At 45.1% G+C, this 17062-nt stretch overlaps 1 protein-coding gene across 1 annotated transcript; it reads left to right on the forward strand.

Moving 5' to 3' along the window:
* The first annotated feature begins 3669 nt into the window (after positions 1-3669).
* On the forward strand, positions 3670-15483 carry KLHL36 (kelch like family member 36). The gene is made up of 4 exons (XM_054389866.1): positions 3670-3732; positions 7543-8616; positions 9429-9586; positions 14928-15483. Exons 1-4 carry the CDS (start codon positions 3673-3675, stop codon positions 15481-15483), a joined length of 1848 nt encoding a protein of 615 aa, XP_054245841.1. The 5' UTR covers positions 3670-3672.
* Positions 15484-17062: the final 1579 nt, after the last annotated feature.

Here is a 17062-nt window from a genome sequence, read left to right on the forward strand (position 1 = left end):
AGGAATCTTTTAATGCATGGAGGAATAACTATTGTGTTCAGTTTCAGCAGGCTGTAATCAGAGAGGGAAAAATACTTGTCTGCCTCTGATTTGCTTTTCATATGGGAGTTTTGTGACCTCCATCTTGTGCACATGGATCTTTTCAGTCTGTGCAGGAAGGTGTTACTGGCCTGGCAGCAGCAGCTGTCCATTTCATAGGAGTCCTCAGAGAGGAAGCAAAGACAACAGAGAAAGTGGAAGGACTTAAAAGGGGACTTATGGACTTCCTAAAAAAAAAGTCTCCAGCAAGCAGGAAGCCTTGGATATCTTGACTGACCTTCAGATATCCAGAATCTACTAAAGAAGTTCAAGGAGGGCCTCAGAATGGGTAGGGGGAGCTGAGCAAACAGGGTGGCTCTGCAGAGCTCTGGTCCCACAGGAGTTTTAGCTGCTCTCCTAAAATATATTGCTACTGTCTTGCTCCTGTGACTCTTTGCCATCCACCTTTTTGCTCCTTTTCTCATATTTACTGTCCCAAATCCTGTTTCTCCATCTGTCTTTCTAGTGGAGGAGCAGGGAGAACAATGGAGAGAGTAATACCCTCTTGAAGGAAAGGCTGCTGTGAATTCATGGGTCAGGGTTAGCATTAGGGTTGTCAACAAAGTAGGTTTTTTACTCAGGTCTTTATCCTGGGTTCCCATGATCACAAGGGCTACAACGTTATCTCAAAAATGGGGGCATTAATACAGTGAGCAACAGCCAATACACACACAGAGCAGGGGTATTTTTTTAATCTCAGATTTGCACAAAGCCAGGAGCTGGGGGCTATTTGACTGAGCCAGCTCTACCTATTTGCAAAGTTTCACACATTTACATGGTTCTGGTTAACCCCCCCCTGCTAACTCTGGCTATCTGTTGGTATTCTACTTCTTGGTTGGTTTACAGGTTCTTTGCCTTCAGTTAAAGCAACAGTATCTACAAAATTAATAGTGCATGCTCTGACAGATGGTCTTGTAGGCAAGGGCTTCACAGCTCAAGAGGATGTGTGCTTGGTAGTAATAACTGTTCTAAGAGGACAGGCTGAGGGAGCTGGGATTGTTCAGCCTGGAGTAGAGAAGGCTCCAGAGAGACCTAATGGTGGCCTTCTAGTACCTGAAGGGGGCCTACAAGAAGGCTGAAGAGGGACCATTCACAGAGGCCTGCAGTGATAGGATGAAGGACAATGGTTTGAAATTAGAGAAGAGTAGATGTAGGTTGGGCGTTAGGAACCAGTTCTTTGCTATGAGAGTGGTGGAACACTGGAACAGGTTGCCCAGGGAGGTGTTTGAGGTCATGTCCTTGGAGATGTTCAAGGTCAGGCTTGAAAAGGTTCTGACCAGCCTGATCTAGTGGAGGATGTCCCTGCTCACTGTGGGGGGGTTGGACCAGATGACCTTTGGAAGTCCCTTCTAGCCCAAATCATTCTGACTCCATGGTTATTATGGTATGTTAATGAGTAAAGTTCACTCATTAGTGAACAGTTTTACATCTTCACGGTTTCTTCCACTGACAACAAGTTCATGCTTCTTTAGGTCTTGATATTCTTAGTGCCTTCTTACAGTCTTTTGTTTTTCTCTGGTGGGAATTTCCAGCACAAGCCAGGCATCATCAATCTTTCAGCTCCTCTTCAAGGCTCTAGTCCCTAGCAGGCATGCATTGCTTATACAAAGTAACCAGCTTTACAGTATAAAGCCTCTGATCGATGGTCCTCATCAGAACATCAATGCTGTATATTCAACCCTACCTTCAATAGTGTCACTATAACCTGGGCATTCACTAAAGTAGTTTCACTTAGATAACAACAGGAGAGACCAAAGCTACAAAAATGCTTCTCTTCAGACTTGCTGATCATTTAGATTAGCAGAGACACCTCATCAACCCGTTTCCCTGGGGTAGCTAAGAACAGATGCAGCTGGCTGGGCAGCTGGCTGGATGCTACTGCCCCAGCACTGGAGCCATTACCTGCAGTGGTGGGCTGGAGGGCAGCTGGGGCAGGTGGTCACTTCCCAGGCTACCCTGGCACACTGCCCTTGTTTAAAACGATGATGCTCCATGCAGTACTAATCATCTTCTGCAAGTGATGAGTGCCCCTTCACCATGTGGGACACATGTCCAAGCTTAGCTGTTCTTGGTGAGAGCAGATGGAGCTGGGCTGCATGCACAAGCTTAGTTGCATGCACAATCTTGCTGGCTTCTGCTGTCCTGACGATAACCTCAGGAAGATCCCCAAGAGCGCTGGATTAACAAAGGTTTTTTTTACTTCTACTGTTCTAGTGATGACCATTTTGCTGGTGGGACTCACTGGGGTCTCCATACAAAGTCTTTGCTTCTTATGTCATCCCTGAAGGAGCTGTATGATCAGCACTGCTGTCCACCAAAGTGGTTTTTACTAACGGTTAAGGCTCTTGGTCCCTGATCAATGAGAAAAAGCCCTAGGGCAGCACACACTGCTGAAGATCTGCCAGCTGCTGGCTGGCCAGTTGTGGAGTCAGATAGATCTGTGTCTGGACAAGGAGGATGAGATGGTGACAGGACTTCTCACACACACATCCTCTCCGATCACTTCCTTACAGATTTGCACAGTAACACCCCCAAGTATCCAGCACTCGCTGTAGCTATGGCCTCGGCTGCAGCCATGGATGCCAGCACCATTCCCGGCCCAGCCCGCCGACAGGGATAAACCCCAAACACTCCGGGGGTTCCCCTCCGCCGTGCCGCCCAGCCCAGCGGGTCCAGCCGAGGGCCCGGCCGCCATTCGGTCCCTGAGCGGTCAGCGGCGGCGCCGTGGCCCAGCCCCGCGACACCTCACCGGCGCCCGCCCGGCCCAGCGGCCTGCCCGGCGCTGCTCCCCGCCCCGCCCCGGTCCCTCCCAACTCCTTCCAGCCGGCCGGCATTTCCTGGGCCGGCCGTAGGTGCGGCGGGCCCTCCGGCGAGGCGGCCCGCAGCCCGCCGCGATACCGCGCTGTGGTAACTCCCCGCTCCCGCCTCGGGGGACGGGGCGGCCGCAGCGGCTGGAGGGTGTAGGAGGCTGCGAGGCTTTTTCCCTCGGGCGCCACTGCCGGCTCTTGGCGTTCGTGGTTGCTTTGCTTTTTCCCTTTTTTTTTTTTTTTTTTTTTTTTTTTTGTTTGTTTGTTTGTTTTTCCGGCTGAATGAAGGCTGTGTAAAGCGCAACCGGCGTAGCTGCCGGGAACGGGCCGGCTGCCGGGGGGCGGAGGATGAGTCCCCGCGGGGTCTGTCCCCGAGGCCCGGCGCGGCCCCGCTGCTCGGCTCACCCCTGCCCCAGGAAGGGTCTGAGCTGTAAAGCGTAGTCCTGTTGGCACTGACAGGAATGATTTTACCTCTGGCAGCGGTAGCGAGAGCTATCAGTAAGTAAATAACTTAGTAGCAATAAACACGCACAGGTCTTTGATTATACCCCAACGTATCCCGACTTGTTGACACAACCAAGCAGCGATAACACGTGAAAACAATATCAGAGAGCGAAACATATTTTTTTTTAACTCAGACGTTCTCAAGCTGCAGATTAGCATGCGTGGTTCTTCTTAATTGTGTTATTTATTCAGCAGGATACGGTTTTTAGCAGTCCGAAAGGATTGGCATGCTGCTAACATCTTCCTTTGCTTTTGTTCTAGAAGTACTTTGCCTCAGCCGGTCATGGAGGGAACCAGGCAAACCAGGATTTGTCGTCCACACAAGATAAGTGAATCCTCAAAGGTAAGTACATTTCATGTTGCCTACACAGAAATGACAAGAAGGGGAGGGTAAAAGCTCTCCTTTGAGCAGACTGTTTTGGAGGAATGGGAATATTCTGAGCTTTTAAAGAGAGATATGAGAACAGTAGTCGACTTGCTCGAATGTTTTTTGACAGAAGTTGCTACTTAGTGATAAAGAGTTAAAAAAAGGCAGCAGCATCAAATGGGCATCTGCTTGTCATGAATTATTACTTGAAAAAGAAACCCACATCAATGCAGGACAGTATTGTCTCTACACCAAAAATTCAGTCAGTAAATGTGATGTGCTTATTTGGGGAATTTTTCATACTGGTCCATCTCATAAAATCCAAGCTAGTTGCAGAAACAAAGCTGAGATTGCTTTTCAGATTTAGTCTTTGTTTTGTACCAGACAAGAGGCTTGATCCTGTAAATGGTGATTCCAGTGAACTTGAGATGTTTTTGTAGGTTTGCAAGGTTAATTTTCTTTGCATAGACTTTCTGTCTGCACAAATAGATTGATTGGGAATCCATGGAAGTCCATTTTAGGTAGTTCTTTATGCAAGTCATCAGGATGATGACCTTTAATTTATAAGATTTAATATCGGCTGTAATTATGTTGACTTTATTTTGTGCCAGTGTAAAATGCTTTTCTGTTCCATTGTGAGCAGTGGATTACAGGTTCTGCAGGGCAAGTACCTTGTGCTACCAACAACAGCTGGAGGAGAAAAACTTTTCACTGCCTGTATTAGGCTTATTACAGTTGAATGAGGCAGCCCTTATTTTCTTTGGCATCACTGATGAGTAGTGGTACTGCAGTAATGATCTGCAAGAAATTAGATCTTTGAAGCCAGAAGTTAAAATCCTGCTCTAATACAGCTGATAAAAGATGAATAAGACTAATTTTTAAACGCATCCCTACCAATGTCATTTTATCCTGAGTGCTGATCCTGTCTACCATTTAAATGGTTTAGTCTGAATGTAATAATAATTCATCACATTAAAAATTAATTAACTTGACAGCATTGTTTTGTTTTCTTGCTTCGACAGCAGCTGTCACTATCTGTTCAACTTAGAATTACTAGGTAATGCAAAAGCTGTTCTACAGACTATAAATAGCTTGGGAAAGATGTTCGTGTTTAGGTTAAAATTAGGCTTGGTTTTGAAACATGCATCTTTCAGCTTCTCTTACTTGCCTGCTGAGTGAATGAACTTGCTAAGTGGCTGAAATCTGTTAATGCATTCTGAGCCCATCCAATGCCACACATAATGATTTTATGCTTGATTTCTGAAGTAGCAGCAGTTCTACATGGCAGCAAGGGCTTTAAGAGTACAAGTTGTCAGGCGTATTTGCAGTCAGGATTACACTGCTGACTCCACAGCCAGCTAAGTACATAGGGATCTCTGGCAAATCTTATATTCTGGTGTAATCTTGTTATGCACGATGGTGGTGTTAGAGAATATTAGAGGGAAATGATCAGCCAGTTTGCAGAGACAGGAGGGGAATACACTTTTGGTTTAATCCAGTAACTGTCCCCCATGAGTCAGATTCAGAAGAGGGTGCTGTGGGATGTTGTTGTCTGTTCAGCCAATCTCCTTCATGCCATAGATAGATGCTTTGTCCTTTGCCATATTTATTCTTTTTCCTGCCTCTTCCACTCCCAGGTCTCTACTTGGGCTCCTGTATGACATCAGCATTTCTCAATCTCTGTAAAATGAAGATAAAAAACTTTACATTCCTTAGGCCCCCTATGTTTTTCTGTTATAGATGTCTGGCAGTTCTGTATCTCAGTGGAAGTTACTTTGTTGTCTATGCAATGGATCCCTTTTTAAGCTCAGAGATTCGGTGAGGCAATGGGTATGTGACAAATTAAAGTGTTTTGCCCAGACTGAAGCCTCTTCACTTAGACTGGTTTAACTCTGTGCACTTGCATGTACAGAGTTATTCCAAGAGAAGGCTTTTTGGCAGCAGAGTCTCCATTGTTTAGAAAAGAGCATGAGCAAAACTAAAGAGAAACCGCTGGGACATCACACGAAGAGCGGCACGTTTGGTTATTAATTTGGGTCCCAGCTGTGGCAGACAGCCTGTCGCTCCACCACTGGCTGCTAAAAGGCAGACGTGGGAGGTCAGGCTCCCGAGGTTGGCATTGGCTCAGGGGCACTGGCTGCCATCACGTCTGGACAGTGGTGAGCTGCATGTGTTAATCCTGGTTATCTCCTCCTATAACAGTACAATTACCAAATGATGTACACAGAGAGTGCACCTAGAGTGAGGGATGAGTGCAGGAGGAAAAAATTGGCTCTGGGCTTTGACCCTTTCCCATCCAGGTGGCTAGAGAGCTTGTCTCACCATGATTTAACCAACCCATTAATGGCTTAGCCAGACAGCAATCATCCTGTGCTTTCTGCTTGGGAAACCACAAAAGGCATGGGTAGACAGGATTTCTAGAAGCATCAATTTGATGAAGGAGAATACCTGAGAGGCTTGAGGAGACCTCAGGTCATCTGCATGACTGTTCTTGATGTAGATATAGACTGAAAAACCTTTTCAGGATGTCACTTCTGGGAGTGCAGCCTGAGGGTGTAGTGCTAAGCAAGACTCAGTGTTCTACAGCCAGAACTGTTCAGAGTTAACTTAGATACAAAACAAAGACTTGCTTCCTCTTCACCTCCTTTCATTTCTCTTTCATGTCCATACAAGCTCTGCAACTCTGCCTGATTTGGATTTGGTAATTAAAGTTATGTATTTGCATTTAACTTAACTGGCTTTTATTAAGAGAGATCACAGGGTAACTGACTATACCATCAAGCATTCAATTTCTCTGGAAGGATGGTCCTAAAAGCTGCATCACTTGACATACTAGGGTGACCAACCCCTTCAATAGTGTTCTGCAAGACATTCAAGGGGTAACAAAACATTTCCATTTTGGTTCCTTGTAAGGCTGGTAACATGAGTCTGTGAAAAAAAGGCGAATGCTGGTAGCCTCAAAAGCTCAGTGACATGTACAGAGCTGGTGGGAAGAATGTCTGGGCCAGAGGGCTTGCAGAAGGGTGCTTAATGGACACGTTCTGAGGGCATTTTTCCCTTTCTTTAAAAGACAAATATTTAGTTGTATTTGTTAAACAAGAGCTACCTCAGCTTCTGGAAGCAAGTAGAAGTCTTATGGGAATAAGTTTCCACATGTGTGGCTCTGCACGTAAATAAACAGCTATCATTTTTGACTGCAGTGTGTGTGCCTGGAATAATACAGAAAGAAAGAGGGATTTTACCCTGACAAGCTTAGAAATGTGGAGCTCTGAAAAGATTTAAGAGGAGGTAGTTGTCAAGTAAGCACTAACCCAAACATTACATGGGCTGAATGAAAATTTGGCACACTGCTGCATGTGTGTCTCCCACTCCAAGTATTTTGCGAGTAGCTTAGTTGAGAAGAACTCTGTAAGGAGTCATTCGAGGGTCAAGTAAGAAAGAGAATGTCAGCAAGATGCCTTGAAGACAATGAGTGGAAGAGATTCAGAAAATTGTGCCTGTATAAATCATCAGGGAGGAGGTTGGGATGCAGCATTATGGAGGAAGTGGGAGTCAATTATAAAAAGGAAAGGGGAGTAGGAAGCATTAAAAGTCAGCACAGGCCTCTCAAAGGAAAGGTGAGCAGCTTGTGCTCATACTACTTTGCTTGCCAACTGTTTCAGCTCAGAATTTATTAAATATGTGCAACATAAGTCAGCTTCCTCTCTCTTGTGTATGACTGATGGAAAAACATTTTGTGCACATTGGGATTTATCTTGGTGAAGATAAACCGTTGGTTTATTCTAGGTATACAGGTGGGATGACCACTCTAGTCTGGTTCTTCAGAGCCTGAATGAGCAGAGACACCGAGGCCTCTTCTGTGACATTGTCCTTGTGGTGGATGAGCAGAGAGTCCCTGCCCATCGGAACCTCCTCGCTGTGTGCAGTGACTACTTCAACTCTATGTTCACCATTGGTATGCGAGAAGCCCATCAAAAAGAGGTTGAACTTTTTGGAGCCTCCTACATTGGTCTCAAGGCTGTAGTGGATTTTCTTTACGGCAGTGAGCTGTCTTTAGATGGGGGCAATATTGACTACGTGCTCGAAACAGCTCACCTGCTGCAGATCTGGAAGGTGGTCGACTTCTGTTGTGAGTATCTGGAGAATGAGGTCAGCGAGGAGAACTATTTGTACCTGCAGGAGCTAGCCTCTATTTACAACCTGAAGCGCCTTGACTCCTACATCGACTCTTTCATCCTGCAGAACTTCGGCACGCTGTCTTTCACCCCAGACTTCCTGCAGAACATTTCCTTGCAGAAGCTGTGCCAGTACCTGGACAGCAGCAACGTGCAGCAGGAGTGCGAGCACGACTTGCTGCAGGCTGCCTTGCAGTGGCTTACCCAGTACCCAGAACGGGAGAATGAGGCGTACCAGGTTCTGGATAACATTCATTTTCCTTTGATACCCAAAAGTGATCTCCTCCATCGAGTCAAGCCTGCTGTCTGCTCTCTTCTTCCCAAAGAGGCAAACTGTGAGGGGTTTATAGAGGAGGCAGTGAACTATCACAACAATGTGACAGCTCAGCCTGTGCTGCAGAACAAGCGGACAGCCCTGCGGACCTCTGAGGAGAGGCTCCTCTTTGTGGGTGGGGAGGTTTCTGAACGGTGCCTGGAACTGAGTGATGATACCTGCTTCTTGGACACCAGAAAGGGGCAGTGGGTAGCAGAAACCCCTCTCCCAGCCAGACGAAGTCACCACTGTGTTGCAGTCTTGGGAGGCTTCATCTTCATAGCCGGAGGCAGCTTTTCAAGGGACAATGGAGGGGATGCAGCTTCCAATCTCCTATATAGGTATGACCCCCGCTGTAACCAGTGGATAAAGGTGAGACTTAAGCTGTATTATTTCTCTGTTTAAAATCCTTAATGTTCAGAGTGTTTTCTTCTTTTTGGTGGAAGGCCAGGGCTCATTAGAATAGCTAGCACAACACCACTTGCAAGTGGAAATTGTTTAAGTTGAAAAAGCAGTTACTTGAATTCTTTGTGGGAATGCTTGAGTTACACACACAGCAGAAGAGTCTGCGGCAGGTTTTCAACATCACCTGCGATTTGGGCAACTCATCTGTGAAATTCCTGGTCAGCCTCCACCTGCACCTCTTCTCAGATTACTTTTGGGAATAGTGCTAGAATGGACTTACAGAGGCAATTACTTGGTTCATCTTTCTGAAGCAGTAGCCCATATTACTAAATCAAAAAAGAGTCTGATGTAAAAAGATGTCACTGACACTTGTCAAATGTCTCTGTTTTAATGTCTTTTGGAGCAACCCGTTCACTTGCAATACCATTGCAAAACTCTGCAGCCTGTGCAGGTTCCTGTATAAACCACCCTGTGTGGTTTTCAGTGATTCCTACGTATGTTTCTTGCAGAGTTGTGGGAGGAGGCTCATGTAACACAAGCATTTAGAGGGTAACCTCTCTCTTAGATGCTTTCCCTTGTCCCCTTTTTGAAAATAAACACTATGTAACATGCTGCTGCAGAGAAACAAAAGTGTTTTATCAATACAACGGTCAAACCGAGTAGCTCTCCTTTCCAAATGCATGGGAAGATGCAACTGTCCTCTCCTCAGACATGCATGTACCTTAGTCAGCTTGCTTACCAGACCTTTGAAGGTATCAGCATGTGCTTATTTTTGACAGGTTGCCTCCATGAGACAACGCCGTGTGGATTTCTACCTGGGAGCTATCACCGACATGCTGGTAGCTGTTGGTGGCAGGAATGAAAATGGGGCACTTTCTTCAGTGGAGACCTACAGTCCTCAGAAGGATTCCTGGTCCTATATAGCAGGCTTGCCCAGGTAATGGAGGTGCTTGGGAAGTCATCCTGTGTTTGAAGAATGGTAGCAAAGGGAGCTTGTGTGACTTTAGCTGATGAAGGGAGGCAAAGGAATACATAACCAGCATGGTGTCAGCAAGCAAACCATATCAGCATTTGGTATTTGAGCAACCAGCTCTTCCAGGCTGCATGCTCCATGTCAGCTTGATTGGGTTCAATTTTTGCCCTGAGGCACACCTGAAGGATGGGAGGGAGAGCACTGAAAATTTTCCTCTGCTATTCTTAAAATATTTTTCCTGAGGTCACTTGGAGTTGAATCTTTTCAGAAGCACTGTTTAGGTCCTGCTCAAAGGCTTCTAGAATTTATTTGGCCTTACTTGTGTCACCCTGGTGTGATGGTCTTCCTTGTAAGCTGCTCACGTTGGCTGTTGCCAATAAACCACACTTACCTGTATTGCAGATAGATAACCCAGGCAAATGTGACTTCTCTTTCTCTCAGTCTGAATTAAAACTTCACTGCTTTACTGTTGAGAGGCTTTAGTGTTGCAGCTCTCTTTGCAACAGCAGCAGAGGACATTGCTAGTACTCTGCATCAAGGTTTTAGTGGTGACATGGTAAGAATGGTGCTGCAGCATTTCACTGGCAAACAGCTGTTCAGATTCAGTAATATTTCACAGCTGTGGAAATCACAGGAGCATTGGCTGTGTGGATGCTATCTTCATGGTGTCTGAAACCTGCAACTCCAGCAGTAGTGCTTGCATCAGGAACAAGACACTTGCAATTTGATTTTAGAGTTCAGGCTTTTCCCTTACTCCCCGAGCTGCAGAGCTGCAGAGCCATAGGCAGCCAGTGAAGGCACAGAAACCTGTTGCCCGATTCTATTTTGGGTAGGTGCTGCAATGCGAGTCTGATCCAGGCTAACAGCTGGGCTTGAGTGCTCTTCAGAAGCAGGATGCTTCTTTCCATTTTATTTCTGCTCACACAGGCACATCTAACAGTTGAGGCAAAACACCACAATCATTCCTGGGACGTTTTGTATGAGAGTGTCTTCAGCTGCTTCTGTTAAGCAGAATTGGGGTGACCTGTGACATCCCACAGAAATTGTAGCACAGCTTTTCATTTTCTCTTTACTTTTTTAAAATGTTTTTCAAAGAAGTGTAGACATGACCTGACTTCCTTGTATGTTGTTAGAAAAATACTCACCTTAGACCTGGTGTGAGTATTTTTAGTCACAGATGATCCTGGGAAAGCTTAAGCCAACAAGACTCTAAGCTGTCTGGAGAGGGGCAGGTTGTCTGCACGATCTGGCTGCTACCTGTGTGTTGGCTTTGGGATTTTTGCAGCGGCAGCATTTGAAAGTGAACTTTGACATGGAGGGTGTTAATTTTTTATTAGATTGCCTAGCTGATCCAATTGGACCAGGCCAAAGTCCCCCTTTTGGGATAGACCCCACTTACATTGCCTTAGCTGGTTGCTAAACTGCAGGGTTATGCTGTAGAACAGTGACTATTTTACATTATTGCAACATTCCAGAAAAACAGTTCTGCATCTTCTTTCCGTGCATGCTCTGTCCTCATCCCATGCTAACTGTCCCTTGTGCCATAGAATCACAAAATGATTTGGGTTGGAAGAGACCTTAAAGATCACCGAGTTCCAATCCCCCTGCCATAGGCAGGGATACCTTCTATTAGACCAGGTTGCTTGAAGCCCCATCCTTCTAAGGCTTGTAGCTTGCCTTGTGTGTGGAGATTTTCAGGGGAAAGGTGATGGCTGTGTCCTTGACTAAATATGCCTCCTGTCTGCTACCAAATCCTGTGTGTTGCTGAACACAGGCGCAGTCGTGCTTCTCTAAAGAAAAGATTTGCAAGCTCTTTTTTATCTCTTCTTCCCCCACCCCCCTCCCTTCCCACTCCAACACAGTCAAAACAACATCTTGTTTTCTCCAACCACTTTCTTGGAAGGAGCTGAGCTGTTTTGACTGAAATAATGCTGCCTTACTGAAGAAGCAAACACAGCCTCTTCAGGCAGATGCTTAATGTGGAGAACTTCAGCCAAGCTATCTAAAGGGTGGACCTGGTCCAAGTCTGCTACGAGTGAATTTCGCCTGACTCTTGTTCAGGTCCTTGGCTGTGGGATACCTTTCCCAGTCTTCAGAGAGGCTTTGTATTTTTTTTTTTACCATTTTCCCAGGCTCTTTGGGAGCAGTTGCTGCCATAGTTTCTAGCCCGGAAGGGAGGAGCGGTGGCTGACAAGCTTGGCAGAGCAGAAGTTGGTGCAATGTGTTCTCGTTGTGAATAGACCATGAAAAACTCTGCTGCAAACATCAGTGAATTTAATTGAGTGGCCCTAGGTTAAAGTTTGGCAAAGCAACTGAAAGCTGGTGTATGAGGAGATGTGTTGGAACAGGTTAACAAATGATGGTATCTGCTCTGCTAGTTGAGCCATGAATGATCTCTCAGGGTTGCAACAGGTGGACACCAAGATTCACAGCAATCTCAGCTTGCCTGGACTTTGGCTGGAGTAGGGGATTCCCAAAGGTTTATGAGTTGGGACAAGTGTTCCTCCCTTTAAGAAAACATTTTCTGGCTTTACTGAAAGGTGTAACTGTGTCAGAAATGGTAATTTTTGCAGCATTGTATCTAGGAAAGCTATCCAGTATGGAGGGCTGGCTCTAGCCAATGTTCTGAATTGAAACCCCTTTCTCCTTAATGCCTCTATCTTTTTCTGCCCACTCTGACAGATAACACTGCCAACATTGGATGGTTTCTGCTGGAGGGTGCCTAAGCCTGCTGTACTGAAGTATGCTGTTCTGTTGCATGTTTAGAAATGCCTCTGCTTAAACCACAGGGCCTGCAGGAAGGATTCGTATTGATTGGCTCTGATTTGTGCATTTTATCTTGTGCAATTTTCTGGTGTGTGCAATTCTGGATGAGCTTTTTAGAAGTCAGGCAAAGTGAAACACATCTAGCCAATTTCAATGGGTAATCTCCCTCTGCTGGGAAATAACAACTTGATGGTCGATTTGGTGCTCCAGATACAGTCTCCTCTTTCAGAGTGCTCTGGTAGCTATTACTGTTCACTGGGCACAGCCATTGGTTGAGGCAAAAGAAGCATCATCAGTGGTTTTTCTGAAGCTGTCTGTGCCAGACTGCATGCATGTGCTTGAGAGAAAATGTTTATTGCTAGCTTAACTGCACAGAATTCCCCTTTTCGGTTACTGTAGGAAAATATTTCACCTACTTCCCAAAGGTCATTCAAGTTTTTATTAACTTGTGGTCTCCTTTTTATTTTGAAATGCTGAGTGATTGCTATCAGCAGTACAGTAACCCTGGGCTATGGCACTGCACTCTTCTTCTTCTCTTTCTGAGTCCTCAAAACCTGTTACCTGACACTTCCTCTTCTGTGGAGTGCACTGCAGGTCCTCTGGGTAGCTTGCTGGTTAGATGTGGGTTTAAACGTGCAGGTTGAGAAAGGGCATGAAATCAGTTTGTCCATCTGACTTCCTGGCTAGGTAGTCTACTTTTTAAGACCCATTCCCATGTATACAGAGAAGCAAAGACTGGCAACCAGACTGGTGCCACTGGAGATACACGCTCCCAGTTCTTGTCCATAAGAGACCACAAACAAGCTGGAGCAGCATCTGTGCACACTACACCTGCCATAGTGTTTCTGGCAGGTGCAAAATCTAAGCATGTGCTCAGTGTGTATTTCATGTCAAACAGAAACACCAAGCATTAGTTCTGTGCTTCCATGGTTAGGCAGATTGTCAGCTGTGGAATTTCTGAGTAGCCTTTTTGGATAAAGTCTCAGAGCTATGCTTTAGTCTTCTCTGTTTTCTATCTTTCTTTTGTTTTGTGAATGGCTAAGCAGCAGTACAGTTCTGAAGCCATCTCTGCAAGGTCTCCAGGGATGATGCCCCAGGCTTGTAGTGGAAAGGTCTGTCCTGGTCACTTAGCATTCTTAGGCCATGTGTCTCAAGGATTTTTTTGTTTCTTGTAGCAGGAGCTGGTTAGAATGCCTGATTCAGGCACCAATCAGGGATCAGAAGCTTTGTCAGGCATCTAGAATAATAAGCATCTTTTAGCGTTTCTCAGAAGGATTGCTTTCAGGGTAGATGTGTGATTTCTTTTCTGTTCTGTCTTTTCCCTTGACACAAAAGTGCTTGGCACTTATGTGTGTGGAAGAAGTTAATGATACCGCTTGTGTAGCTGAGAGAAACTTACCATGTGAAATAAAATAGCTCAAGGTTCTATCCACATTGAGTTCCCAGCGTGTTCAGGCATGGTTCAAAAGCATTCCAGGCTAAACTAATGCTAACCTAGGTTTGTCTGTCATAGAAGTTGAGTTGTCTTGAGTCCTTGACTACAAAGGATGGCTGGTAGCAGAGGCTTGTGAGTGCAGCATGATGAATCTATTACCCTGCAGCCCTATGGGTATTAAATTGTTTGGGCTCTTTGTACCAGTGTGTGAGCTGGTTTGCTGTGGCTGGTGCTGCAGCTTCAGCTTTTGATGGCCCATGCACCAAAAAAAAAGAAAAGAAGGCATGTTCAGGAAGGGTATGTTCAAAGAAGCAGAGGCCCTACCATTCCACATCTAAGAGCTTGGTCAAAAATATCCTAGCATGAAATTAAAAATTCAGTTTGTAGTGGCTTTATTGTAGCTGATCAAATGGGTTTTCTTTCTGCCCTGTGGAAACAGTGTGCATGATGTTGGTTCTACTATTTCATGTTGTCTTATTTCAAACATGGACCTGGATCTATCTTTGACTGAGGTCTGTTGCCTTGTCTAAGGATGACTAAAGTTATCACCTGTATAGCAGAAGTGGTAGAACAGGTGGATAGCTCATGAAAAAGACACTATAAGGATCATGACTGCAAATAAACCAGGCTGTGAATGTGTGATTCATGATCCTGAAGCTGTGGAAGGGGAAGGCAGCAGTAATTTTCATGTTATTTTTTCTTGGTTAATCGCTACTGGTAAGTCTGAGAGGTATCATGAATATTTCCACTTTGTGTCGTAGGAACCCTTGATGAAATGTGGACTTTTTCTTCTCTGCCCCAACCTAAGCAGTAGGGCAGGAATATGGCAGTGAAGGTCGTGCCAGCTAGAGCAGGATGAGTTACTTCTGTTGTGTGGCACACTGTAGGGGATGCTCTCAGAAGTAACTGTCATAGTTCAGCACTCCGCAGTGCAGGGTGGAACAGCTTGAATAAGAATAGTTACTGGGTAACCCAGGATTAGGGCTTCTTCTCTCTTTAGTTACTCTTTATTTTCTTCTTTGATACCAGCCCTTGTTGAATGTTTGTGTACCTTGATAAAATCTGTCAGCACTAAGTCAGATCACTTCTGTTTGCCTGCCCTAGGTTTACCTATGGCCACGCTGGAACAGTCTACAAGGAATTTGTGTACATTTCAGGAGGCCATGATTACCAGATTGGCCCCTACAGAAAGAACCTGCTGTGTTACGATTACCGCACCGATGTCTGGGAGGAGAAGAGGCCGATGATCACTGCCCGAGGCTGGCACAGCATGTGCACCTTACAGGACAATATCTACTCCATTGGTGGCAGTGATGACAACATAGAAACCATGGCTCGTTTTGACATTCTGAGCGTGGAGTCCTACAGCCCTCAGTGTAACCAGTGGACCAGAGTTGCTCCTCTGTTGCAAGCAAACAGTGAGTCAGGGGTTGCGGTCTGGGAAGGCAAGATTTATATCCTTGGAGGGTACAGCTGGGAAGAAACAGTCTTCTCCAAAACAGTCCAGGTTTATGATAAGGAGAAAAATAAGTGGTACAAAGGAACCGACTTACCCAAAGCCATTGCTGGTGTGTCTGCATGTGTCTGTGCGTTGAAACCCAAAACAGAGGACAAAAAGAAAAAGACAAAAACAAAAAAACATCAAGATCGAGGAAGATGACTACTTCTAGATAACCACCCTTTGATAGTGGACTCCAAAAGAACCTTGTATTTAATCATTTCTATCTAATCTTTTATTATTTTCTTTCTTTGTTTCTTTCTCTTTGTTTGTTTGTTTGGGGTTTTTTTGTTTGTTTGTTTTAATGGGGGGAAAGCATCTTCTGAAGCCTCAGAAAATGTCCAGTTGAATGTGGTTTTTGGAGTAAGCTCATGTTTAAGGCAAAAACAAAAGAAACAAAAGAAACCTCCTACTATATAAGGGGTGATATGGCAAGAGAGGTTGTTCTGTTCTCCTGAGCATTAAGGCTTAGTCTTTTACTTCTGTGGATTGTGGCATTACTTTTTGTAATAAGGTTGGATCTGTGGCTGAGACGATAATGTCAAGGGAGAGGAGGCAGAGTAGTGTCTGGTTTGAACTTACAGAGCAGTTCAAAGGAGTTCAGAAGCAACTGCTAAGAAGAAAACGAAATGGCTCTTCAGTGTTGTAATTATGAAGTTTTGTAGTTTTGTAATGTTGAATTGCATTTACAATACATTCTTGAGTTGTTGGTATCAGATTTCTGGAACGTGAATGTTCAAAGAGAATATTGCTTGTGGTGAACGCAGGTCAGATCAGCTGGAAGAGCAACTAACTCCACTATACTCCTAAAATTAAGACCATCTTACTGTGTGGCTGAAGAATAGCTGGGATTGACTTGGGCTTGGACTGATGGCATTGTCAACCCTGAAATCTGGGAAAGGTGGCATGATTTTGCATCCATTGTTGTGACACTTCTCATATCTAAACACAGTAAGAAGTTTTTCTTGTGTTTTGAAACATGACCCAGAGTGAGGGAAAAAAAATAATCTGCTGAACTTAAAAAATTTTAGGATTTGGATGAAAACTCTGAGGTTTGCTTTGGGCTTTAAAGCAGATGGAACTTATGAGCTCACTGTGAGTGTGGGGTGTGCTGAATAGGGTAACAGTGAGGAGAAATGGCAGAAGGATCCTTCAAGCGAACTTGAGACAAGAAGGTGTCCCTCCCTTGTCCTACCAGGCTGTAGAAGCTGCAATCCACTTGATTTAACTAAAGCCCCACAGTGGTCTTGCCTAGTAGCCAGTGTGAGCAGGGGCCCATACTGGAGTATTCTACTGTCAAAAAGCTTATTAACCCAGGAAGATTAATTGGGGTTTGGTAATTCTGAAGAACAGCAACTTTAGTTTTTTACCTGAGCTAATAGCTCACATTTTCCTCTCTTTTTTTCCAAGTTCAAAATATCTTTTCATGCAGGTAGCCTTTTCTGACTTATTTGGCAGGGACTTGAAGTCATGCAACCAAACACCTTCCCCAGCGAGTCAGGTTCAAAAGGCATACCCAAAGTACGCCCAGGACTGTGGTTGGGATCCAGGCAGTGGAACTGAACTGAAAACTATCTGTTAGATCCGCTGTGTCACACTATCCTCTGCATACCAAGTACAGAGATTTCCAACCCAAGTGTTAGTCCACCCTCTACAAACACAGCTGATTCTGCTGCAGATATTAAAATTCCCCGACTGTCTGGCCAGCGCTCAGGCATTCTCCCCGCGGCGGGTTACAAAC

The sequence above is a fragment of the Indicator indicator genome, chromosome 19, assembly GCF_027791375.1.
Source record: "Indicator indicator isolate 239-I01 chromosome 19, UM_Iind_1.1, whole genome shotgun sequence".
Classification (NCBI taxonomy): Eukaryota; Metazoa; Chordata; class Aves; order Piciformes; family Indicatoridae; genus Indicator; species Indicator indicator.